Source organism: Callionymus lyra, chromosome 4, assembly GCF_982586985.1.
Source record: "Callionymus lyra chromosome 4, fCalLyr1.hap1.1, whole genome shotgun sequence".
Lineage (NCBI taxonomy): Eukaryota > Metazoa > Chordata > Actinopteri > Syngnathiformes > Callionymidae > Callionymus > Callionymus lyra.
The window spans coordinates 10,376,378-10,401,451 of record NC_141821.1 but is presented as its reverse complement, the minus strand read 5'-3'; the positions used below and the strand labels follow the sequence as shown (position 1 = coordinate 10,401,451).

At 37.8% G+C, this 25,074-nt stretch overlaps 2 protein-coding genes across 8 annotated transcripts in view; both read right to left on the bottom strand.

Annotated features, from left to right (window-relative positions):
• The window catches only part of LOC148081722 (uncharacterized), a 12,266-nt gene extending 4,444 nt beyond the window's left edge, over positions 1–7,822 (bottom strand). Inside the window, exons 1-4 of one of the 4 annotated variants that reach the window (XM_087788710.1) lie at positions 7,725–7,822; positions 7,505–7,558; positions 5,874–6,092; positions 5,739–5,825 (exon numbers count right to left, since the gene is read on the bottom strand). In XM_087788710.1, the coding sequence (XP_087644836.1) occupies positions 5,739–5,825; positions 5,874–6,092; positions 7,505–7,558; positions 7,725–7,785 (421 nt within the window). In that variant the 5' untranslated portion in view covers positions 7,786–7,822. Of the gene's footprint in view, positions 1–5,738; positions 6,093–7,504; positions 7,559–7,724 lie in introns of all 4 variants that reach the window. The other 3 variants (XM_087788711.1, XM_087788708.1, XM_087788709.1) reach the window with 3 other exon arrangements.
• A 1,872-nt stretch (positions 7,823–9,694) lies between these two features.
• LOC148081721 (protein phosphatase 3 catalytic subunit alpha) overlaps positions 9,695–25,074 on the bottom strand; it is a 48,227-nt gene continuing 32,847 nt past the window's right edge. Inside the window, exons 9-15 of one of the 4 annotated variants that reach the window (XM_087788703.1) lie at positions 21,075–21,200; positions 20,936–21,007; positions 19,291–19,317; positions 18,670–18,754; positions 18,281–18,378; positions 14,864–14,893; positions 9,695–11,172 (exon numbers count right to left, since the gene is read on the bottom strand). In XM_087788703.1, coding sequence (XP_087644829.1) covers positions 10,970–11,172; positions 14,864–14,893; positions 18,281–18,378; positions 18,670–18,754; positions 19,291–19,317; positions 20,936–21,007; positions 21,075–21,200 — 641 coding nt within the window. In that variant the 3' untranslated portion in view covers positions 9,695–10,969. The remainder of the gene's footprint in view (positions 11,173–14,863; positions 14,894–18,280; positions 18,379–18,669; positions 18,755–19,290; positions 19,318–20,935; positions 21,008–21,074; positions 21,201–25,074) is intronic. The other 3 variants (XM_087788706.1, XM_087788704.1, XM_087788707.1) reach the window with 3 other exon arrangements.

The window sequence follows — 25,074 nt, the reverse complement described above, 5'->3', positions numbered from 1 at the left end:
AGATTAATTCAAATTGTGTAAAACAATTAAGTAACTCAACCATTTGAACACATTTTTGTAAATAAAGATTAATTCAAATTGTGTAAAACAAGTAAGTAACTCAACCTTTTGAACACATTTTTGTCAATAAAGATTAATTCAAATTGTGTAAAACAATTAAGTAACTCAACCTTTTGAACACATTTTTGCCAATAAAGATTAATTCAAATTTTGTAAAACAATTAAGTAACTCAACCATTTGAACACATTTTTGTCAATAAAAATTAATTCGAATTGTGTAAAACAATTAAGTAACTCAACCATTTGAACACATTTTTGTCAATAAAGATGAATTCAAATTGTGTAAAACAATTAAGTAACTCAACCATTTGAACACATTTTTGTCAATAAAGATTAATTCAAATTGTGTAAAACAATTAAGTAACTCAACCTTTTGAACACATTTTTGTCAATAAAGATGAATTCAAATTGTGTAAAACAATTAAGTAACTCAACCATTTGAAGACATTTTTGTCAATAAAGATTAATTCAAACTGTGTAAAACAATTAAGTAACTCAACCATTTGAAGACATTTTTGTCAATAAAGATGAATTCAAATTGTGTAAAACAATTAAGTAACTCAACCATTTGAACACATTTTTGTCAATAAAGATTAATTCAAATCGTGTAAAACAATTAAGTAACTGAACCTTTTGAACACATTTTTGTCAATAAAGATTAATTCAAATTTTGTAAAACAATTAAGTAACCCAACCATTTGAACACATTTTTGTAAATAAAGATTCATTCAAATTGTGTTAAACAATTAGGTAACTCAACCATTTGAACACATTTTTGTCAATAAAGATTAATTCAAATTGTGTAAAACAATTAAGTAACTCAACCATTTGAAGACATTTTTGTCAATAAAGATTAATTCAAATTGTGTAAAACAATTAAGTAACTCAACCATTTGAAGACATTTTTGTCAATAAAGATTAATTCAAATTGTGTAAAACAATTAAGTAACTCAACCATTTGAAGACATTTTTGTCAATAAAGATTAATTCAAATTGTGTAAAACAATTAAGTAACTCAACCTTTTGAACACATTTTTGTCAATAAAGATTAATTCAAATTGTGTAAAACAATTAAGTAACTCAACCATTTGAAGACATTTTTGTCAATAAAGATTAATTCAAATTGTGTAAAACAATTAAGTAACTCAACCTTTTGAACACATTTTTGTCAATAAAGATTAATTCAAATTGTGTAAAACAATTAAGTAACTCAACCTTTTGAACACATTTCTGTAAATAAAGATGAATTCAAATTTTGTAAAACAATTAAGTAACCCAACCATTTGAACACATTTTTGTAAATAAAGATTAATTCAAATTGTTTTAAACAATTAAGTAACTCGACCATTTGAACACATTTTTGTCAATAAAGATTAATTCAAATTGTGTAAAACAATTAAGTAACTCAACCATTTGAACACATTTTTGTCAATAAAAATTAATTCAAATTGTGTAAAACAATTAAGTAACTCAACCATTTGAACACATTTTTGTCAATAAAGATTAATTCAAATTGTGTAAAACAATTAAGTAACTCAACCATTTGAACACATTTTTGTCAATAAAGATTAATTCAAATCGTGTAAAACAATTAAGTAACTCAACCTTTTGAACACATTTTTGTCAATAAAGATTAATTCAAATTTTGTAAAACAATTAAGTAACCCAACCATTTGAACACATTTTTGTCAATAAAGATGAATTCAAATTGTGTAAAACAATTAAGTAACTCAACCATTTGAACACATTTTTGTCAATAAAGATTAATTCAAATTGTGTAAAACAATTAAGTAACTCAACCATTTGAAGACATTTTTGTCAATAAAGATTAATTCAAATTGTGTAAAACAATTAAGTAACTCAACCATTTGAAGACATTTTTGTCAATAAAGATTAATTCAAATTGTGTAAAACAATTAAGTAACTCAACCTTTTGAACACATTTTTGTCAATAAAGATTAATTCAAATTGTGTAAAACAATTAAGTAACTCAACCTTTTAAACACATTTTTGTCAATAAAGATTAATTCAAATTGTGTAAAACAATTAAGTAACTCAACCATTTGAACACATTTTTGTAAATAAAGATGAATTCAAATTTTGTAAAACAATTAAGTAACCCAACCATTTGAACACATTTTTGTAAATAAAGATTAATTCAAATTGTTTTAAACAATTAAGTAACTCAACCTTTTGAACACATTTCTGTAAATAAAGATGAATTCAAATTTTGTAAAACAATTAAGTAACTCAACCTTTTGAACACATTTCTGTAAATAAAGATGAATTCAAATTTTGTAAAACAATTAAGTAACCCAACCATTTGAACACATTTTTGTAAATAAAGATTAATTCAAATTGTTTTAAACAATTAAGTAACTCGACCATTTGAACACATTTTTGTCAATAAAGATTAATTCAAATTGTGTAAAACAATTAAGTAACTCAACCATTTGAACACATTTTTGTCAATAAAAATTAATTCAAATTGTGTAAAACAATTAAGTAACTCAACCATTTGAACACATTTTTGTCAATAAAGATTAATTCAAATTGTGTAAAACAATTAAGTAACTCAACCATTTGAACACATTTTTGTCAATAAAGATTAATTCAAATCGTGTAAAACAATTAAGTAACTCAACCTTTTGAACACATTTTTGTCAATAAAGATTAATTCAAATTGTGTAAAACAATTAAGTAACTCAACCATTTGAACACATTTTTGTAAATAAAGATGAATTCAAATTTTGTAAAACAATTAAGTAACCCAACCATTTGAACACATTTTTGTAAATAAAGATTAATTCAAATTGTTTTAAACAATTAAGTAACTCGACCATTTGAACACATTTTTGTCAACAAAGATTAATTCGAATTGTGTAAAACAATTAAGTAACTCAACCATTTGAACACATTTTTGTCAATAAAAATTAATTCAAATTGTGTAAAACAATTAAGTAACTCAACCATTTGAACACATTTTTGTCAATAAAGATTAATTCAAATTGTGTAAAACAATTAAGTAACTCAACCATTTGAACACATTTTTGTCAATAAAGATTAATTCAAATTGTGTAAAACAATTAAGTAACTCAACCATTTGAACACATTTTTGTCAATAAAGATTAATTCAAATTGTGTTAAACAATTAAGTAACTCAACCATTTGAACACATTTTTGTCAATAAAGATTAATTTAAATTGTGTAAAACAATTAAGTAACTCAACCATTTGAACACATTTTTGTCAATAAAGATTAATTCAAATTGTGTAAAACAATTAAGTAACTCAACCATTTGAACACATTTTTGTCAATAAAGATTAATTCAAATTGTGTTAAACAATTAAGTAACTCAACCATTTGAACACATTTTTGTCAATAAAGATTAATTCAAATTGTGTTAAACAATTAAGTAACTCAACCATTTGAACACATTTTTGTCAATAAAGATTAATTTAAATTGTGTAAAACAATTAAGTAACTCAACCATTTGAACACATTTTTGTCAATAAAGATTAATTTAAATTGTGTAAAACAATTAAGTAACTCAACCATTTGAACACATTTTTGTCAATAAAGATTAATTTAAATTGTGTAAAACAATTAAGTGACTCAACCATTTGAACACCTGTTGCGAAAAATAAAATAAAAATTCAACCAATAAATCACATTTTATTTAAAATAAATATTGATTGAAATAGTGTATTAGAATAAAACAACTAAACCATTTAAACACATTTTCTCAATAAATGTTGATTTTAATTGTAAAAAAAACAACAAAAAAAAAACCAAAATCCAAACAATAACCTTGTTTTCTAACATCCATCTATCATTCACGGGTTGTGTTGGTAGCGGGAAAAATGCGTCCCTCACTCGTGAACAAGACCCTGAGACACTATCGGAGGAGGATCAGTGCAAGACTGTTGCCATCGAATCGTTGCAGTTCCTCAACAGATGGGAATAAAGTATCAGAGAATAAATGTAAACAGGAAATGAAGACGTTGGCACCTTAAGACCTGACCACGTCCTCGGCCGAACTTTGGCTTCAGATCAGGATGGAACAAATTTACTCGCACATTTTTGGGGAAGGAAATCTTGGCTCGGCTCTTGCTGCATTGTTTCGATCACGACCTTACGACCCCAACTGTTTGGTGTGGTGCAGGGGTCGGTAACTGTAGCCGTGTCCATTTGATAACGTCTTGTCAATAAAGGTTGATTCAAATCATGGATTTGAGCAACTTTAGGAGAGATTCCGGCCCATTTTGAAACTCACTCAGAACCGCAGAACCAGTTTGACAGACTATCTGAAGCCAACGCTGTTATAAGTTCAATCAAATCTTTTCTACAAAAAAAAACAAAAAAACAAACATAGAAGAGAAAAATAATGTTATTTAAAATCGTAATAAAGCAAAACACAGTTGTATCTTTAAAAAATGTTGGTTCTTCTTAAAAGTTGAACTCTTTAATCTAAATATACGTCACAACATTACCCAGGGTCAAGGTGACCCAGAGGCTTGAAATCAAATGTATTTGTGGTATCCCTTATGTTGTCTCAGGGTCAATGTGACCCAGAGGCCCGAAAACAAATTAGTTTGTGGTATCCCTTGTGTTATCTCAGGGTCAAGGTGACCCAGAGGCCTGAATGCAAATGTATTTAAGGTATTCCGTGTGTTATCTCAGGGTCAATGTGACCCAGAGGGCCAGAAAACAAATTAGTTTGTGGTATCCCTTGTGTTATCTCAGGGTCAATGTGATCCAGAGGCCCAAAAACAAATTAGTTTGTGGTATCCCTTGTGTTATCTCAGGGTCAATGTGATCCAGAGGCCCAAAAACAAATTAGTTTGTGGTATCCCTTGTGTTATCTCAGGGTCAAGGTGACCCAGAGGCCTGAATGCAAATGTATTTAAGGTATCCCTTGTGTTATCTCAGGGTCAATGTGACCCAGAGGGCCAGAAAACAAATTAGTTTGTGGTATCCCTTGTGTTATCTCAGGGTCAATGTGATCCAGAGGCCCAAAAACAAATTAGTTTGTGGTATCCCTTGTGTTATCTCAGGGTCAATGTGACCCAGAGGGCCAGAAAACAAATTAGTTTGTGGTATCCCTTGTGTTATCTCAGGGTCAATGTGATCCAGAGGCCCAAAAACAAATTAGTTTGTGGTATCCCTTGTGTTATCTCAAGGTCAATGTGACCCAGAGGCCTGAAAACAAACGAGTTTGTGGTTTTCCTTTTGTTGTCTCTGGGTCAAGGTGAACGACCTCCTTGGCTTCCATAAATACACATGCAGTGGTGGATGTTGTTCACCTTGACCCAGAGACATCATAAGGGATATCACAAACACGTTTGTTTTTTTAGGCATCTTGACCCAAAGTTAAGTATAACTTAAATATTTTCCTCCAAATTGTCTGACTCAGAAGACTGTCTGACTCTGAGCCATCAGAATAATAAATGGTTGAATTGAATGTTTTAACAAGTATTTTTAGCTTAAATAAGCTTTTTTTTTTTTTAAATAATTAAATGTAATCATTTTTGTAATGAAAGTTGATTGAAATGTATTTTAAACAAATTGAATGTCTTGACTTTTTTATTCCCACATAGTTTGATATTCTAATTCCAAAAGGCAAGTCGTGTTTTAGTGTAAAAGAAAGTCTTGTCGACTCTATTATTGACACTAACCTGGCTTGGTGTGAGTGGGCGGAGCTCTGGAAGTGGTCGGAGCAGCAGGGGGCGCCGACGTCGCGACAGTGACAGAACCTGCTTCGGCTTTAAAGTAGTCAATAAAGGACTTAAACCAAGAGCCGCGGTGCTCACTTTTTGCGTCGACGGTGCTGGAAGGCGACGGCCGCGGACCTCCGGTCGTGGACCTGGACGGGTCGGATGGATGCGTGAGGACGGTCGCTGCTGTCGTCGCTGCTGTCGTCGCTGCTGTCGTCGAAGCTGGAGCCGCAGACGCCGCAACAGGCGCTGATGTTGCTGCTGCTGCTGCTGCTGCTGCTGCTGCTGCTGCGGAGGCAGGAAGTGTTGCTGCTGCTGAAGAAATACAACACGTTTATACATTTAGCAATCACTTAATTTGTTTAAAACTATAATTCTGGTTACATCTTTTAAACAACCATAACAAGGACCTGTATACGTTAAATATAAAACAATAACATTAAAACATGAAAGAAGTATTTTAGAATAGTCAATTTTAATCATTTTTATGTTGAAAATTGTAATTATTTTATCAAAATGTTATGCTTTTTTAAACAATTGTATTAAACTTCTTTTTTTTATTATTTAAAATGTTGAATTGGTTTCAATTGAATTATTGAATTAAATCATTTGTATATTGAGAGGCTGTTTTTTTTTAAATTTATTATTAACTCTTGTGTTATCTCAGGGTCAAGTTGACCCGAAGGCCCCAAACAAATGTGTTTGTGGTATCCTTTGTGTTGCCTCCCAGTCAAGGTGGGTTCAGGCCTGCGGGTCACTTCGACCCAGAGACAACACAAAACAATTCAATTTAAAATGTTGAATAGCCAAATTCAATAAAAAAGTATTTGTACTAGTATATCATTTTTATATTAAATTTAAAAGCTACAAATTAAAAAAAATAAAAAAAAATAAATGTAGGAATATATTTATTTATATATTAGAATTAGAAAATAAAAGTCTATGTACATAAAATCTTTAATCTTGAAAATACAAATACAAATGTGGCCTTTTAAATTAAATATAAAAATATACCATCATTTAAAAATGGAAAAAATATTATTCTGGAAATATATGTTTATTAAAATATCCTTTTAAATGTATTTATTATTCAATTCAATGATAAATACAATACAATGAAAAACTTAAAAAGAAAATATCAAAGAATGTATGAAGTGATAAATTCAAATATTCAATATTCTGATTCTGAGTACTGATATACTTTTGTACAGTACCTTAATACATTAAAACAAATACTTCAAACACTTTTTTGTTCTATTTAAAGAACGACTTTCGATAAAATGATATATTAACACAGTCGAGAGGGCGACTTAAAACAGCATAATGGTTTCTCACGCCCCCTGAATAAAAATGTGTTTGTGGTATCCCTTGTGTTGTCTCTGGGTCGAGCTCCCTGGCTTCCATGGACACATATACAGTAGTGAAGGTCGTTCATGTCGACCCAGAGACCCAGAACACAACAGATACAACAATCATGTTTTGTTGGCGGGCACCGGGTCACCATGACCCGGAGATAACACAAGGGTTAAGTGGTCACAGATAATGAAAAATAAATCGAATAATTGTGTCCAATGGAGACATTTTATATCTCAGTAAATATTTGTCTTTATATATTCGTCTCAAGTTGAAACTTTATTATTATTCCAGCTCCTACACTGGGATTGAAAATAAATAAATATGTCGCTTGAAACAAATTGAAAAATAATTAAAAATGAAAATTCTCTCACCTGTCGTCGCGTTCGCTCGCCGTGACGAGGGCGCGACTGTGGATGAAGAAGAAGCTGCAAGACACAAAGTTTTCAGGTTGAGACGAGGAGGTCTGTAGACCCTGAAGACCACGCATGTGCTGCCGTATCAAGTCTTATCCTCGCACGATACAACATGTTTCCATGACGACGAGCCGTGAAATCAAAGTTAAACATGACAACATTGTGTCACAGAAGGTACCTGGAGAGAAGACCAGCAGGGCCGAGAGCAGGACCAGGTCCAGAACCCCGAAGCTCCTCATGATGGGCGATGGGACCCGAGACTGAGTGGACCCGAGACCAGGCGGAGGAGGAGGAGGAGGAGGAGGAGGAACCTGTCTGGGAGTCCAGAGTTTATTCCGACACTTCCTGCCGGGGCCGAGGAAACACGCGGCCTCACTTCCTGTCCCGAGGAGGGAGGATGTGAACAGAACCGCGGTCCACTCCCAACTTTTATTTTTTCCTGCCCGGGCCACACGTTTATTTTTAACCGATACGTGTCTCACTGACGGTCCGACTTCAAACCGTTCTGGAGCCGTCAGAAGAAGAGATGAAGAACATTAAGGTCTTGGTCACACAAACGGAGCGAGGAAGGGAAGAATAACGGAGTCGAGGTCGAGGTGGACCTGATCCTCGGACTATTTTGTTACTCGTACAGCTTGACATATAAACTCGTTTAAGATCTTAGAGAAAGAAAATCAAAATCATAATTTAATTCATAATTCCTTTTATTTGTAATTTTTTAATTTTCAGTAAATAAAGAGCTTTTTTTTAAATGGAATTTATATAAAATGAAACATTACAAAACTTGTTTAATGGCATAACGTGCTTGATATACTTTTTAATTTTAAATATTTTTAATTTAATAAACCAAAGCATATTAAAATTGAATAATATACAATCAGATTAACAATTAGGCTTATACATGATATTTCTTTATTTTCGTTTTTTTGCTTTGTTTTTGTCTGTTTTTTCTTGTTCTTTTTGACGGCCCCTAATAAACAGTATATACTGTGGCCCCTGAGGAAATGTATTTACCGCCACTGCTTTAGGGAGACCTGTGTGATAATAGATACACTTGAGTTCCATGATATATTGTTTCACAACAATGTGTTGATATTTGAAACAAAGAAAGAAAGACTTACATTTTAAAACATATCCTTTGGATTTCAAATCATATTTAATCAAAGTTGTATTTTTTAAGGTTTTATATTTCAATAAAGTGTGTATAAAATATTTTTCATTAACAATTGACACGCAAATATTCACGGCGTTTGTTCATTTTTGTGTTGCAGTCAAACCTCCAGCCGCTAGATGGCAGCAGTCATTACGTCCTCTGCAGCTAAAGTAACAATGAAAGCCTGGTGATGACTGAGGACGAGAGGATACAGTGACTCCAGCATCTTTTAAAGCTGATGTTTGAACATATTTTGGTTTGAAAATAAATTAAAGCAATTACGACTTCGTCAAGAGTCATGTGGTCTGTAGATTCTGGTGATGACTGAGGACGAGAGGATACAGTGACTCCAACATCTTTTAAAGCTGATGTTTGGACATATTTTGGTTTGAAAACAAATGAAAGCAGTTAGGACTTCGTCAAGAGTCATGTGGTCTGTAGATTCTGGTGATGACTGAGGACGAGAGGATACAGTGACTCCAACATCTTTTAAAGCTGATGTTTGGACATATTTTGGTTTGAAAACAAATGAAAGCAGTTAGGACTTCGTCAAGAGTCATGTGGTCTGTAGATTCTGGTGATGACTGAGGACGAGAGGATACAGTGACTCCAGCATCTTTTAAAGCTGATGTTTGAACATATTTTGGTTTGAAAATAAATGAAAGCAGTTACGACTTCGTCAAGAGTCATGTGGTCTGTAGATTCTGGTGATGACTGAGGACGAGAGGATACAGTGACTCCAGCATCTTTTAAAGCTGATGTTTGAACATATTTTGGTTTGAAAATAAATGAAAGCAGTTACGACTTCGTCAAGAGTCATGTGGTCTGTAGATTCTGGTGATGACTGAGGACGAGAGGATACAGTGACTCCAGCATCTTTTAAAGCTGATGTTTGTACATAGTTTGGTTTGAAAACAAAGGAAAACAGTTGGTGTTCTGGGCTGTGGAGGGCGTGACGCGTGACAGACACGAAGAACACGAGCCTCAACTCGGTGTGAAGTTGAAATTCATGCACATTTTTATTGAACAGTCATATAAAATACTTATTTTCATAGTCGCATGCGCCTCGTCCGCCAACCGTTCGTTACAAAAAGCAAGGCTTCATGTCTGTAGTGAATTACTCGGGCACTTAAGCAGTTCTTAAAAAAGATCAAAGTATTTTTTTTTTTTGTGTTTAAAGTATCGAGCGAAGTATCAAACCTGTAACTGATATACAAAGATGGTGGTGGTGATGATGTCACTTCCTGTGGCACATTGACTATGACAGAGCGGAACCCAGTGAGCGGTTATTTTGACACCGACAGATAATCATGCACACGTCACCACACAACGATCCAAACATGCTTGATCGGATGCTTCCTCGTCCGCCCCGGGACTCGAACGCTTCCGTTACAAAAGAAGGCATCGACATCGTGGTTGGTTAGAGCAGGTTTTTTCCAGTAAATGTTCACTAAAGCGCAGTTAAGTTAAAAACAGCCTTTCCGATGTTTCTACGTCCATTCTCGGATTTCTTTAGAAAACATGCATAGGCAGACACTTTTAATTCTTTTTATACAATATAGCCTCTCTATATTCACTTTGTTCGCAATACTTAAAAAGAGAGAATTAACACTCACTTCCAGCCACGAGAAACCCCGCCCGCCCGCCCCACCCCTTTCCAAAAAGACACAAAAAAATAAACATGTTTGCAGATGATCAATCGATAAAATTCCAGTTATGAAGCTCAAGAAAAGGTTTCACTGCCAAGTTTTCGCCATTTTACAGGAATCAGGTCGAAGCACAAAACCAAAAGAACCTGAGGTAAGCAGAATATGTACAAAAAACCATAAATGTTCCACTTTTGGCATCGCGACGCTTCTTAAGACTGCCTAATTAAAGTCAAAGCCTTTTTTTTTTTATATATATATAAGAAAACAAAAAGTCTCAATAAATAGTCTGCATTCAGTTTTTACACCTTAAAAACGTTTTCGTGTGTCGTGTCCTTTTCTTAGTGCCGTGATCTTGTAAACGTACGAGAGTTAGTAAGAAGTTAAACGTAAAGAAGCCGGGGGGGGGGGTCAGGGGTCGGGGGGCACTGATCACGTTAAGAACTCTGGCTCGAGGACCCGGCGTGCGACGGGGACGGAGCAGGTTTGGAAGCTGAACTAAGGTTTTGAAGGCGGGTGAGACTCTTCGCCCCCTTCAGGCTCCTCCTCCTCCTCCACGATGGAAGCAGGGGGTCGTAACCAGGCTAAGGAGGGGGGGCGGGGCCAACTCCCACCCCCCCGACCTTACTGGATACTGCTGGTGCCGCTGGTGCCCCCTTTGGCGTCGGTGCCGTTGGTCTCGGTGGACAGCGCCCTGTTCAGCGAGTTGAGGCTGGCGTTGGACGGCAGCGTGTCCCGCCTCGGAGGCATCCTCTCGTTGATGCGGTCCAGACCCTTGGCCTCCGCGAAGCTGGTGATCTTGTGCTGCGGCGAGAACCCCTTGATGGCTGTTGGGGGGTTCAGAGCACACGTGAGAGACTCGCATCAGAACCGCACCTCGGACAGGCGGGGGGGTGGTGGCTTGTGCGAGGAAATAATCGGACATTTTGGGAACCATTTCGAATAAAAACAATCACAGGGAACTACATCCTGTGGTGGTGAGCTTAGCATAGCTTAGCATAGCTTAGCTTTACAGCTAACTGTGGCGTCATTTATCTACGAAAAAGGTTTTTTTCTTCTATGGTGCAGTTTGTTTTCCCCAAAATGTGCTATTATTCCTCCATCGATGTCACACTTATAGAAGCTAACAACAAGTACTTTAAAACACAGAAAATACCGGAAAAGATTTTGCAGCTTCTCGGTGAAAAATGAAGTCAAATAAAATGATGAAAACTTTGAGGATGAAATGACGTCGATCATCATTTTATCAGTTTCCACGTGATCGCTCAGCGTTTCGTGGATTAGAAGAAATGGAAAAAGGGGGGCAGGGCTCGCGGTTCGGGGCGTCCGCAGGTCCACGACTTTTTCCATCGTGTGGAACTTATTTAAAAGTCATGTGACCTGAAGACTCCGAAACCCAGCGACACATGACGGGTCCAAGAGAAGACATGGTCATGAGGAGGAGACATGGTCACGGGGGGACGGGGGGGGGGAGACAGACAAGTGGACGATCACTTCCACAGGGGGCGCTCACGAGACTTGTTGCTAAACCACCGGCTCAGTCTGGAACATGCAGCAAATCTCTCCGTCTGAGAGGTTCTTTGGTGCTGGAGGACGTTCATTAGAGCCACCACTAGGGGCGCTAGACTTTATAAACTACTCTCTTTGTTGACGAAACGTTATTTGAATAGTTTCAGCTTAATTTAAACAAATCCTATATTTGGGATGTAAAAGAAGAACGAATGTGTAGCTAATGTACTAACAGGCTCTGCTAATAATTTATTAAAAGTTAGTAAGTAAGTAATTTTTATTTGTATAGCGCTTTTCCAGACCAGGGTCACAAAGCGCTTAAACAATCAAAACAATACGTTTTAATAAGTTGAATCTTCTATTCAAAAAATATTTATATAATATAATAAATATTAAAATTTAAAGGGTCTTTGACCCAAACCTGTCCAATGGGTATTTACCTCGATTCCGAGTTGATATAATTGTTGATTTCTTGAAATATTATTATTATATTATTATTATAACAATTAAATTATATCAAAAGGTTGAAACGTTTTTTCTTTAATAATAAATACTTTTTTGTTTTAAACAGTTTGATATATTGTCTATTTTGTAGACTTTTAAATTAATTATGAACATATTGGTATCATTGAATTTTACTGTTAAATAACGAATAAATAATAACAATAATTTATACTTTTTCATAATTTTTGTAATATCGAAATATAAGTTTAAAAAAAAAAAATTCCACCCCAATAACAAAAACATTTTTTTCAACGTTTAAAACGTTAAATACTACCAACCAAAATGCTGATGACACTGCTAAACTTTTCTTTTTGTTAATATATATTCTGCACGTTCTTCAGTGACTGAGAAACTTGTGACCGGCGCCGACAAGTAAGAGGGAATAGTGGCTCAGGTCAGACATGTTTGTCACGATCCGGGAAGTCCGTGTGATCCGGGAACGCATGTGCAGAGCTCTGTCTTGAGTCGCCATGTTTTTGTGGGCAAAAGATTGGGACAAAAAAAAAAAGGTAGTACGGTTTAATATTATCAGTTCACGATCTGGAAAAAATCATCAGAGATTGATTTGTATGCATGTGTGTTGCATTGAAAAACATCATTTTTATTGATATGGCTAAGAATGTCTCGTGTCATTGAGTCGTAAAACATCGACGTCATGAAAGATAAATAGAAAATAATGGAGTCTGTGGATATTTACATGACGTGATCAGTTGAAACATGACACAATAACAAGAAGGATCTGTCTCGCCTACAGTTGATACAAAACTCTGCAGCGAGAATTCTGACCTGCTCTAGTAGAAGAACTCACATTTCTCCTTAAAACTCTTCACTGGCTGCCAGTTTCTTTCAGGATCATTTTAAAATTCTGGTTCTTACTTTCAGATCTATTCATGGTCAGACCTTCCATCAGTGATCTGATCCAGACTTACACCCCAGCTCGGGCTCTGAGGTCTGTGGATCAGAATCTACTGATGGTTCCTGAACACGCTTCAGGGCCAGAGGAGAGAAATCCTTCCAGACTGTTGCTCCCAAGCTTTAGAACCATCTCTGTGTTTGATGATCTACTGACTCCTTCAAGAAACATCTGAAGACATTTTTATTCATGCAGGCTTTTCCCTGATTTTTTGGGACACGTGTGGATTATTTTCCTCCTATCTTTCATAAAAATCGATGCTTTGAGATGCTACGTCATCGGGTATTTTAATAAAGTTCTGTATTTTTAACGCAACACACATACGCAAATCGATGGTTCACAGATTGTGTTCTACGCTACATTTTTGTTGCCGTAAAAAACATGGAGGATCGAAATATGCAATTGCGCATGCGTTCCCGGATCGCGCAGATTTCCCCGAATCGTGCACCAACAAGGTTGTTAGCGGCTAACAGGAATAACACGACACAGCAGGGTTGACAGAGGAGAGAAGCGGAGACACCACAGCGCCCCTACAGGGCGGGAGAGGAAGTAAATAGCAGCAGACACGCTGCTATTTATCTGCAGTTGCGGTTGTTCTTGCGCCAGAGTGGATGGAAAGAACGTGGATTGAAAGTGGAGCCAATTGATTGACAGAACTGCAACAACAAAACACAACTGCGGTCACCGTTTGAAAGAGGAACATTAACAAGTTTCATAGTTGGACCTGAACAGGAGAAGTAGTAGTTTTTATAGGGTGATGAAAACTTCGACTCTATATATATGGTGACATGCACTGTAGCTTGGAGGTCATTCAAATTTAAATTGACTTTCCCTGATGTTGACATTTGAAGCATATATATTTGAATTGTTTTAAATTATATTTTCAGTTTGTCGACTAAGAGTTGGAGTTATTTTCAGAGTAATCTGTTCCTTTTTAGAGTTACAGACAAAAATGAACTCGCTTTTCCTCGTCCAAAAAGACACTTAAAAACATCCAAATACTGCTCGTCTGTAACGTGTATCGAAGCCTCCACGTGAGGAATTGTTCTAAAAATAATAAAACAAGTCAGTTTTTTTAAGGTTGTTTGTAGCAGAAGCTAACAGGCTAACATGCTACACAGACAGGAACAAGCCAGTAGACAGTAGGGGATATTTATTTGTTTATTTTCATGGAGGTATTTGAATGTTTTTAAGTGTCTTTTTGGACAAGAACGACAAAGACAACTGAGCTCCAGTCGCTACATTAAAATGAACAAACATTTTTGTCTATAACTCTTAAAAAAAGAACAGATTACTCTGGAAATAATCCCGACCCTCAGTCGACATGAGGGCGAGTAGAAACCGAGTGAAGTTTGAATCGATCCATCGCGTCAACGTTCTCTAACGTCTCAATATAACCAACTGAAGTCTGGTCGATGAAACTCGTTCCTCTTCCAAACCGGCGTGACTTTCTCTAGAGAAGTAGAACCGGCTCCATCGACTCTACGTCACGTGAGCCCAAAGACACTCGACCAGACACCAGCGAGATGGATGACAACCCAGCACTCTGTTGCCGTGGTTACAACAGGGGGAGGGAGACCACACCCATTTACCTTCGTCAGCCTCAATAGCCTCAATAGTAGCTGAAGAGAAGAGGAGGAAGAAGAGGAGGAGGAAGGAGAAGAGGAGGAGGAGGAGGAGGGTTGCAAACCAGTGAGAGAAGTGAGAAGACGTTCCATTTGTCCAGAGCAAAGACAGAAGACATGGTTAATGACGTCGAAACACAGGTGTCGGCCCGGTTTGGGGGAGGAGGTGGAGAAAGGGGGAGGAGCTAAACTATTGACGTTCCACCAGATCTGAGAGTGATCAGTCAGTGATGATCAATATGGGAGTAAATCGGTGCCATCAATATTGAAGGAAAAAATCAAACGTTTGAAATGTTGAACCTTTTTTTTTAATTGAAATGTTGTTTGTTTTTGTAATTAAAAATATATATAATTGTTTCTATATAAATAGGTTGTTTTTTGTAGAATATTCTCAAAATGAATGCATTTTTTACACATACAGTTTAATACTCTTTTTTTATATTTATCAATTTTAAGGCTATGGATATTTTCAGATTAAAAGATTTATTTATATACATAGAGTTTGATATTCTAGTTCCAATAACTTAAAAATACATTTTCTAAATAATTAATTATTTTTATTTGTAGCCTATTTAATATAAACACAAATTTGAAAAAGTCAATCCTTAAAAAAAAAAAGAAAACAAGTTTCAAACATTCAATATTGTGACAGCACTGACAGACCACCGTAGCTGATCTCCTCAACTGAGAAGGGCCAATCAGATGAGTCGGTTTATGATCTAAAGGCTTGAGTTTAAAAGTTCTGACAAATGGATACGTGGTGATGGTAAAAGCTGTGTTGAAGAGAGGGATAACCTCTTCTCCATGTCCTGGTCCTTCTTTAGAATCAGAAACACGGTCAGACCACATGTACCTGGTGGTCCTCACATCACACTAGCCTCATGTTGGCGTCAGACCTGGTGGACTCAGGTCAGTAAGTTGACTCGACAGGTGACTCGTCATCACAGGAGATGGACAGAAATATAGAAGAAGAAAGATGAAGGACTCGTTCGTGTGAGACACCTGATGATGTTCGTCAACCACACAGATTCATGATCAGAACACAACATCTAGAACTTTTTAAATCTCAGCCACAGTTGTCACGGTTACCACTTACCAACCCTCAGGCTGTTTTTTTTAAAATCTGCAAACTGAACGAGAGACAGGATGGATGATGAAGATGTTGGATGAGCAACAGAAAGTAAGTGGAGAACATGAGTAGAAGCACCACACTACTGGGGATCTGATGAAGTCTGGGGCAGAAATATGAGAACGCTGGACTTCTTTAGACCAGAATAATAGTTGAGCATCTCATGGTGTCATTTCTTAAAGGATGCTAAGTATTACGGGGGTAAGAAAATATCGATACACTTAAATATCGCATTTTTCTGTAACAATACTTTGGCTTTGCAATTCGATTTTATTTGTATCAGAGTTCTTTCACGGTTTGTGTTTCAATTTCAATAAAGTGACTGTAAACAGAATTAAAATTCAAATATTCACAGCATTTGTTAATTATTATTAAGATGGCATCATCATCGCATCATCCGCAGCTAAAGGAATAATTAAATCCTTTGAGATTCCATAATTGACTGAGGACGAGAGGATGCAGTGACTCCAGCATCTTTTAAAGCTGACATATTTTGGTTTGAAAAATATAGAAAAGCAGTTACGAATTTGTCAAGAGTCAGAGTACTTTACAATACTACAAATATATCCCTGTTACTACAGTATCAATATATACATCGCATCACTGCCCCAGTATCGTGATACGTTTAGTGCAAAAGTTACACATTTGGATGTGCGCATTCTGACGGAATTAAGCTTCGTCTTTCTGTAGTTTTCACTACTTCCTGTGCTTTATACCAGGGGTTTCCAAGCGTTTTTTGTGGTGCAGACCTGTTTTATTTCACCATTATATTCACTGACCCACAATTAGAAGCAGCAAAAATAAATAACTTTTTTTTTTAGTAACCTTGACTGAGTTTTTTTTAGTAAACTGAAGTGTCTCGACGGGTCAAGGGTTACAGGTTATTCGACTTCAGACAAAATAGTAGTCACTATAACATGGTTTCTGTTTGTTAAGTAAGATTTTTGTGTAATTGTCAGTTATTGTAGTGTGCTCAATAAAAGTACTACGTATTACGTATTTTGACTTCATCTGGACATGCTGTAAACGAGTCTCAAGAACATGGCGTTATATAAAAAACCCTTGGATAAATAATCTGCTGGTGGTTTTTAAGGAAAGTTCTCAGATTTCTGCTTCATTTTGTGATACACGACAGCAAAGCCTCCCAGAAAACAAGGACCCCCTTAAACGCCGATTGCCTGATGAACTGTCGCCTGAACCCACAAAATGAGAGGGACTAAGATCTAGGTGAGAGACAGAATACTTGCACATGGATTCTACCTGCAGTTTCTAGAGAAAAGAGAGAGAAAAGACAGAATCAAAGCAGAACAGCGAGGAGACGCTAAGAAACACCTACACAAACATGTGCTCTGAGAGTCGTGAGAATCATTGACTTGTATTCACAGAACCAGCAGAGAAACTACTACGTCGTTACCAAGTGTTCAACAAAGTTCCTTCAGAAAAACATTTGAAAGAAGTGTTGAGGCAGCACTTACCACTGCGTCTCAAACAACTGTAGCTATCATTGCAACTGTGCAAATGTTAAAGCTATCATTATAACTCTGCTAATGCTAAAGCTATCATTACAACTGTGCTAATGCTATTATTGCGACTGTGCTAATGCTAAAGCTATACTTACATTACAACTGTGCTAATGCTATAATTGCAACTTTGCTGATGCTAAAGCTATCTTTGCAAACGTGTTAATATTATAATTGCATCTCTGCTAATGCTAAAGCTATCATTACAACGGTGCTAATGCCTCAGCTATCATTACAACTGTGCAAAGGCTAAAGTTATCATTGCAACTGAGCTAATGCTATCATTGCAACTGTGCTATTGCTAAAACTGTCATTACAGCTGTGCTAATGCTATCATTGCAACTGTGCTAATGTCAAAACCATCATTTAAGTGTGCTATTGCTAACACTATCATTATAACTGTGTTAATGCTATAATGATTATTAAAACTTTGCCTATGCTAACTGTGCTATTCCTGAGACTGAACTTTCCTAACGCTATCACAACAACTGCTAATGCTAAAGCTATCCGTAACTTCCGCAAGTACAACCTTTAAACACTACTTCAACCACAGAAGTTCCATTGTTAGCGTTTTAAACCTGAACGCTTAAACTAGCTCCACAACTGCCCTTGAGATTCTGATCCACTTCTCTAAATGATCGAGACAAACAAACGTATTCATCATTTGGAGTATTGCAGAAGGGCGTCGAGTAAACGGATGTGTCTTTGCAAAAGTGTCACTTGTGTGTTTCTTACCGTTCTGCAGCTTCTCTTTTCCACCCGACAGCACTCCGCTGGGTAACATGCCGGTGGGTGTGAGACCCTTCAGGGTCAGAACGCTCTCACTCTCCTCCCTGACACACAAAAAACAATTTAGTCCATTAGATTTTCAAATTATATTTAGATACACATTATATTTAGTTTGCTAAGGAGAAAAGAATAATCAAATAACCTAAATATCACTCAACTATACATTAAATACAACATTTAATGTTCAAAGAAAGAAAAGTCATTTTAAACCATAATTACTACATAATAAAACATGTCAATAGCATATTAGTTGTGTGTGTCTAAGATATAAAGACATATTTTAATATCTACATATTGAGTCACCCGACAATGACATGACATCATCACGGACTCACCTGAGGACGGAGAAGACTCGAGCCATCTTCCCGATGGCGCGGATCTTGTTGCGGATCACCTCCTTACGAGCCGAAGCCGTGGCACCTGTGGGTTCAAAGGTCAGATCGGTGATCAGAGCCAACCCGCTGCGTTCGAGACATCCATGAGTGTGTGTTCGTGTCTGTGAAGTCCAAACTGTGTGTGGAACAACATGACGCAAACACACACTTCAAGTTACACCCCCTACCCCCTCCAAGAAAAAAACACTGCAACCGACTCCACGTTCACATGCGTCAGTTTTAACACAATTTTACGAACCTAAATACACGAGTAGAAAAGAAGAGAAACTTGATTTGTTGAAAAAAATGTGTGATGAAGGAAGATGGAGATGAAGACGTGTGTTTGAAAATGTCAGGAAAAGAGACAGAAATAAACAACAGAAATGTTTAACACTTACTGGAGTGACCCGACTATGGAAGTATATATCGGTGACATCAGAATTGTTTTCGTGTGTGTGTGTGTGTGCGTGCGTGTGTGTGTGTGTGAGGCCGGTGAGCTTCAGGGTGTTAGCGGACAGGTTAGTCTTCAAGCGTCGGACAAACGTCTACCTGCGATCACTCCAGCGTGTCTGGTGTTTGTACCTTTTTTGGGGGGATATATAAGCTGTCCTTCTCATGACACACCCCCAGAGGAGAAGACAAGAAAAAGGACAGAGAGGTCAGTGGATGGGCTGCAGAGTGAAAGGTGGCAGGCAGTGAAACGAGAAGCGAGAATGAAAAAGAGAAAAACAATAACACTCTGAAAAACATAGAAAATAGAAATTAGGACAGAGGAGGTGAAGCAGGTGATGACATCACAGCCTCTTGTGTGTGTGTGTGTGTGTGACAACAAGAGGGAAATATAAATCTGTGAAACCATGGCAACGGCAGGATTATCAGAGATTAGCAGAGACAGAAGATGAAATCATGAGTGAAGAGATAAACATGGGAAGAGTGAATGGACAGAAATGCAAATGAGTTGTTTTTTTTCACGAGTCTTAAAAAGTACAACTCGGTGAGAGACTTCAACACAGCGTTTGTTCCGGGTGGAGGTTGAAGACGGGGAAGTCCTGACCCTCCACCCTCACAGTAAACACAACACGGAGGATGCGGCGGTGAGATCACTTCCTGTCGGTGGCAGCGAAGGCTGGTTTAGCGCCGATAAGACGAGAATGTAAAGGTAAGACGCGGCTTTAAGATGACGCAACAAAGTTTTCTGAGATGCTCTCGACGGATACAACTATTTTCTGTGGACTACGTTTTTAACTTTGAAGTTTATTTTGCACAAACCTATTAATGGATTTGTTATGGGATTGTAAACAAAAATATTATAAATAAATAAATACAAAAAATCATAGTTAATATTATTATTATTGGAATTTATTTTTCTCACACAGTTTTTAAAGCCAATTTTTGTCAAACTGAATTTGATTCACACTTATAATGGTGTTTAATGTTTAAAATTCATAGAGAACAAGTGAATAAAAATTTCCATTTATAATCCAAAGACTGGTGAAACAATGTTTCTTCCATTTCCATTATATGATACTGCTAGTATGTTATGGATATATGTTGTATGTTAGTATATCAGTACCATAAGAATATTGGATGGTTGAATTTTAAATTAGCAAAATTTTATTTTTTTCTATTGATATATATATTTTTTTTCTCCAAGAAATCGACAATACAATATTTTGAATTTCATGGGCTGCAAATGAAAAATAATTTAAAACATTTAGTTTTGAATAATTAAAATAAAAATATAAAACTATTTGTGTAAAGTTATTTTTAATTTATTAGCAGGAAAAAAAACAGATTCAATCTTCTAATATATAAACTATTTAATTTAATCAACCTTTTAGTTTAAATCTTTTCTAATTAAAAACAATTCCAACCTATGGAATTCAGAATGAAATGCCTGGGTAAACGTTTTAATAAAAAAGTTCAACCAATCACTATCATGAAGCCACTGACATACTTCAGTATGTTTAGTAAATGAAATGTGACACTTTTGTTGCACAAACATTTTGGAGATTTTCACGATACAATTATTAATCATGTACTTTTTTAAATCTATGTCTTTGCCCCATTATTTCATTAATAGTAAGTCAAATTACTGTGCTGTTAAATTTAGGAAACGAAATGTAATCTGGGTTCAAGATATACAGGAACGTTGACGCAAAGTGATGCACGTCTGAGAGTAGGGGTCCATCTAGTGGACAGTTGGTGAACTGCGCCCGTTTCTCACCGTCCAGCTCCTCGTCGGTGGTCAGCTCGTCGTTGGAGCAGATGCTGAGAACGTTGACCAACATCTCCGTCACTGCGGAAGAACGACAGTCAGCCGAAAAAAACCAGGTGGAAACCCCTCGGCGTCGCCCGTCACTCACCCTTCTCGCCCACGAACGGCAGGGACCAGGTGAAGACGTCCATGAAGTTGGGCAGCCAGTAGGGATGAGGCGAGCAGTTGAACTGTCGGATGTTCATCACGTTGTTCTCGTACTTCAGCACCGCCGCTGTTCAGGACACACAACTCTTATTAAACACAACTCTTATTACACACACGGTTAAACATCTCAAATGTTTTTTTTAATGGAAACGTTTTATTATCATTATTGAAAAATCAAAATAAATAGTTTCTATATTGAAAGTTTACATTTCCTTCCACAATTGAATCAGACTTTTTTTTTTATTACATAGAGTTTGTCATTTGAATTCCAATTATAAGAATATAACATTTCTTAAATTAAACATATTTTTTAATTTCCTGGCCTTTCAAATTCAATTCACTGGATCAAACTTTCGGCCAATCATGTGACACGCGGACGATCATGTGACCAATATAGAAGCACACGATCGATTAGCTCGGTTCTCTTTTGGTTCTGTCCGACAACATTTGAAATTGAATTTAAAAAAGGCTAAAACCAGAAAAAAAGAGATTGAATTTAGTTTATTTCTTACTGATTAAATGAAAATATCAAACTTTATGTGTAAACAAACGCATTCATTCTGGAAATTTTGGATTTTTAAAATTCAATTATAAAAAAAAGCGATTAACCTTTCAAAATAGAAACTATTAAATGAAATACACTTGAGTCAACACTTCAACAACAAATGTGTCCGGGTTTAGAAGCTCGGCCGCTCAGACGACCCGGCAGGCCCGCTGGCCCAGATCTGCCGAAACCAGAGACCCTGGCTCGTCACCGGGGGAGACGAAGGGGGAGATGAAGGGGGAGACGAAGGGGACTTTCCTGCCCCGGGTCCAAAATAGAAGTCATCAAACCTGGAATCCTGATCAGGTCATGAGTGATAAGTGAGCACTGCTCGCTTGTGTGTATGTCAGTGTGTGCTTGTTTGTATTAGTGTGTGTGTGTCTCTGCGTACATGCATGTGTGTATCTGTGTGTGCATAGGTCAGTAAGTAAATAAGTAAAGGTTATTTGTAAAGCGACCTTTCTAGACCAGGGTGTGTCTGTGTCTATGTCTATGTCTATGTCTGTTTCTGTTTCTGTGTGTGTGTGTGTGTGTGTGTGTGTGTGTCTGTGTCTGTGTCTGTGTCTGTGTCTGTGTCTGTGTATGTGTGCGAGTGTATGTTCGTGTGTAGGTGTGTGAATGTTTGTGTGTGCATGTAGATGTCCAGATGTGTGTTTGCATGTTTAGGAGTCTGTGTTTTTGTGTATGTTAGTGTATAGGTGTGTGTGTGTGTTTGCATGCATGTGTAGGTGTGTAAGTGTATGTTTGTGTGTAGGTGTGTGTGTGTGTTTGCGTGCATGTGTAGGTGTGTAAGTGTATGTTTGTGTGTAGGTGTGTGTGTGTGTTTGCATGCATGTGTAGGTGGTTAAGTGTATGTTTGTGTGTAGGTGTGTGTGTGTGTTTGCATGCATGTGTAGGTGTGTAAGTGTATGTTTGTGTGTAGGTGTGTGTGTGTGTTTGCGTGCATGTGTAGGTGTGTAAGTGTATGTTTGTGTGTAGGTGTGTGTGTGTGTTTGCGTGCATGTGTAGGTGGTTAAGTGTATGTTTGTGTGTAGGTGTGTGTGTGTTTTTGCATGTATGTGTAGGTGTGTAAGTGTATGTTTGTGTGTAGGTGTGTGTGTGTGTTTGCGTGCATGTGTAGGTGTGTAAGTGTATGTTTGTGTGTAGGTGTGTGTGTGTGTGTTTGCATGCATGTGTAGGTGGTTAAGTGTATGTTTGTGTGTAGGCATGTGAATGTTTGTGTGCATGTGTAGGTGTGTAAGTGTATGTTTGTGTGTAGGTGTGTGTGTGTGTTTGCATGCATGTGTAGGTGGTTAAGTGTATGTTTGTGTGTAGGCATGTGAATGTTTGTGTGCATGTGTAGGTGTGTAAGTGTATGTTTGTGTGTAGGCATGTGAATGTTTGTGTGCATGTGTAGGTGTGTAAGTGTATGTTTGTGTGTAGGTGTGTGTGTGTGTTTGCATGCATGTGTAGGTGGTTAAGTGTATGTTTGTGTGTAGGCATGTGAATGTTTGTGTGTGCATGTAGATGTCCAGGTGTGTATGTTTGTGCGTGAGTGTGTTTAGGAGTCTGTGTTTTTATGTGCATGTGTGTGTGTGTGTTTGCATGCATGTCTGTTCTTGTGTAGGTCAGTCTGTTTGTGTGTGATCACATGCTTGAGTGTAGGTGATTGAACATTTGTGTGTGCTTGTGTGTATGAGTTTGTGTATATATGTGTTTGTATCTTTGTGCGTGTGCGTGTGTGTGTATGCATTAATACTTGGCCCCTTAAAAACATGTACAAATATTTGTGTAACCTTGATAAATCGTGTGTGTGTGGGGGCTGAGCACCTTTGTGTATGTAGAGCATGTGATGAGCGTGTGTGTTTGTGTTGAACTAAGTGTGCGTGACAGCAAGTTCACTTCATTTATCTCTTAAGTGTATTAAAATGCAACACAAATCTCCTGCTTGAGTTCGACATCATAGAGTCCGTTTCAAGTACACAAGAATGAATTGATGGCAGCATGGAGTGAAGTCGACATTAAAGTACAGCGAGCCTACATGTTGTGTTGCACTTTCAAGTGTGTGTGCGTGTGTGTGTGTGTGTGTGTGGGCAGGCGCTGCAGAAACATTAAAGTGCATAACATTAGCGAGGTGATGGAGAGCAGCTCTGATGGGTGGGTGAGTGGGTGGGTTGTGGGGGAGGAGGGGTAATGGATGGATGGTCGGTGGATGAGTGGGTTGGATGGCAGGAAGCAGGGGAGGGGGGGGGGGCTGATGGTAAATGGTTCGGCGGGTGAGTCGGCGGGATGGTGATGGATCGGAGGGTGGGCGGCTTTGACTGGCGTGGGCGAAGGTCAGTCTCTACTCCAGGTTTGTTTGGAATAAAAACAGCGTGTGGCCACTAGGTGTCAGACCTGCGCGGGATGCTGGAAGCAACAGAGCACTGCTGCCACGGCAACAGGGGAGGCAGCGCTGCCCCCCCCCACACCCCCCCTTCCCAGTCATTGATTATTCATGAGAGGAGTGCCCGGGAACGGTTCCCATGGCAACAGAGGATGCCATCACCAGCACGAAATAGAAGGTGATTCCCCGCATCCTCCCTCGTCCTCCGCACAAACCGCTGACTCCGGCGTTATCTTCCACTCCTAGCCAATCGTAGGTCAGAGGTCGCGGGTGAGATTGACAGCCGGTCGGATGCGGCTTCTTCGTCCGACTGGAATTCACATTTATTTGATGACGGACACGCGTCGGAGGAGACGTCGCGTTCGCGCACGAACAAAGCCAGATGTCGTGTTTGTCAAGAAGTGTGTATGAATGTGTATCATTGTGTGTCGTATGGATGTGTCTTTGTTTCCGTGGCAACAGGGGGTTTACGATACTATCTGTAACAGCATATATATACACACACACACACATATACATATATCACAGTGTGTGTGTGTGTGTCAACTCCGATTACACCGACTCAGACCCTGTTTTCTGCCTCGCCCCGTCTCACTCTCCCTCTCTCGCTGGGTCATGTGGGCGACGCCCAGCAGGTGATTGATGGCCCCCCATTGATGCCGCCCCCCCCTCCCTCCCGGATTTATGTGCGCGGTTCGCCAGCCATCAATCACGGAGCATGCTCAGTGGTCTCGGACCGGGCGCCCCCGAGCGGAGCCGTCCATTACACCCGGCTTCGATTTCTGACTCCGCCCACATAATTGATGACACGAGGTTTTTTTTCCCCCCTGGAGAAAGAGCCGACGCCGCGGCCAACTTCAGACTTTCCGTAAAGCGACAGCAGCGGAGTTGGTAAACAGTCCTGACCGAAAAGTTCCGAACAGAGTCTAAAATGACGCCGCTCGCTCTGACCACGCCCCCTTTCCTCCATGACTAAACACACTGGTGAGTCAATTTAAATGTAGTGTTTAGGGCGATATGAACAAAATGTCA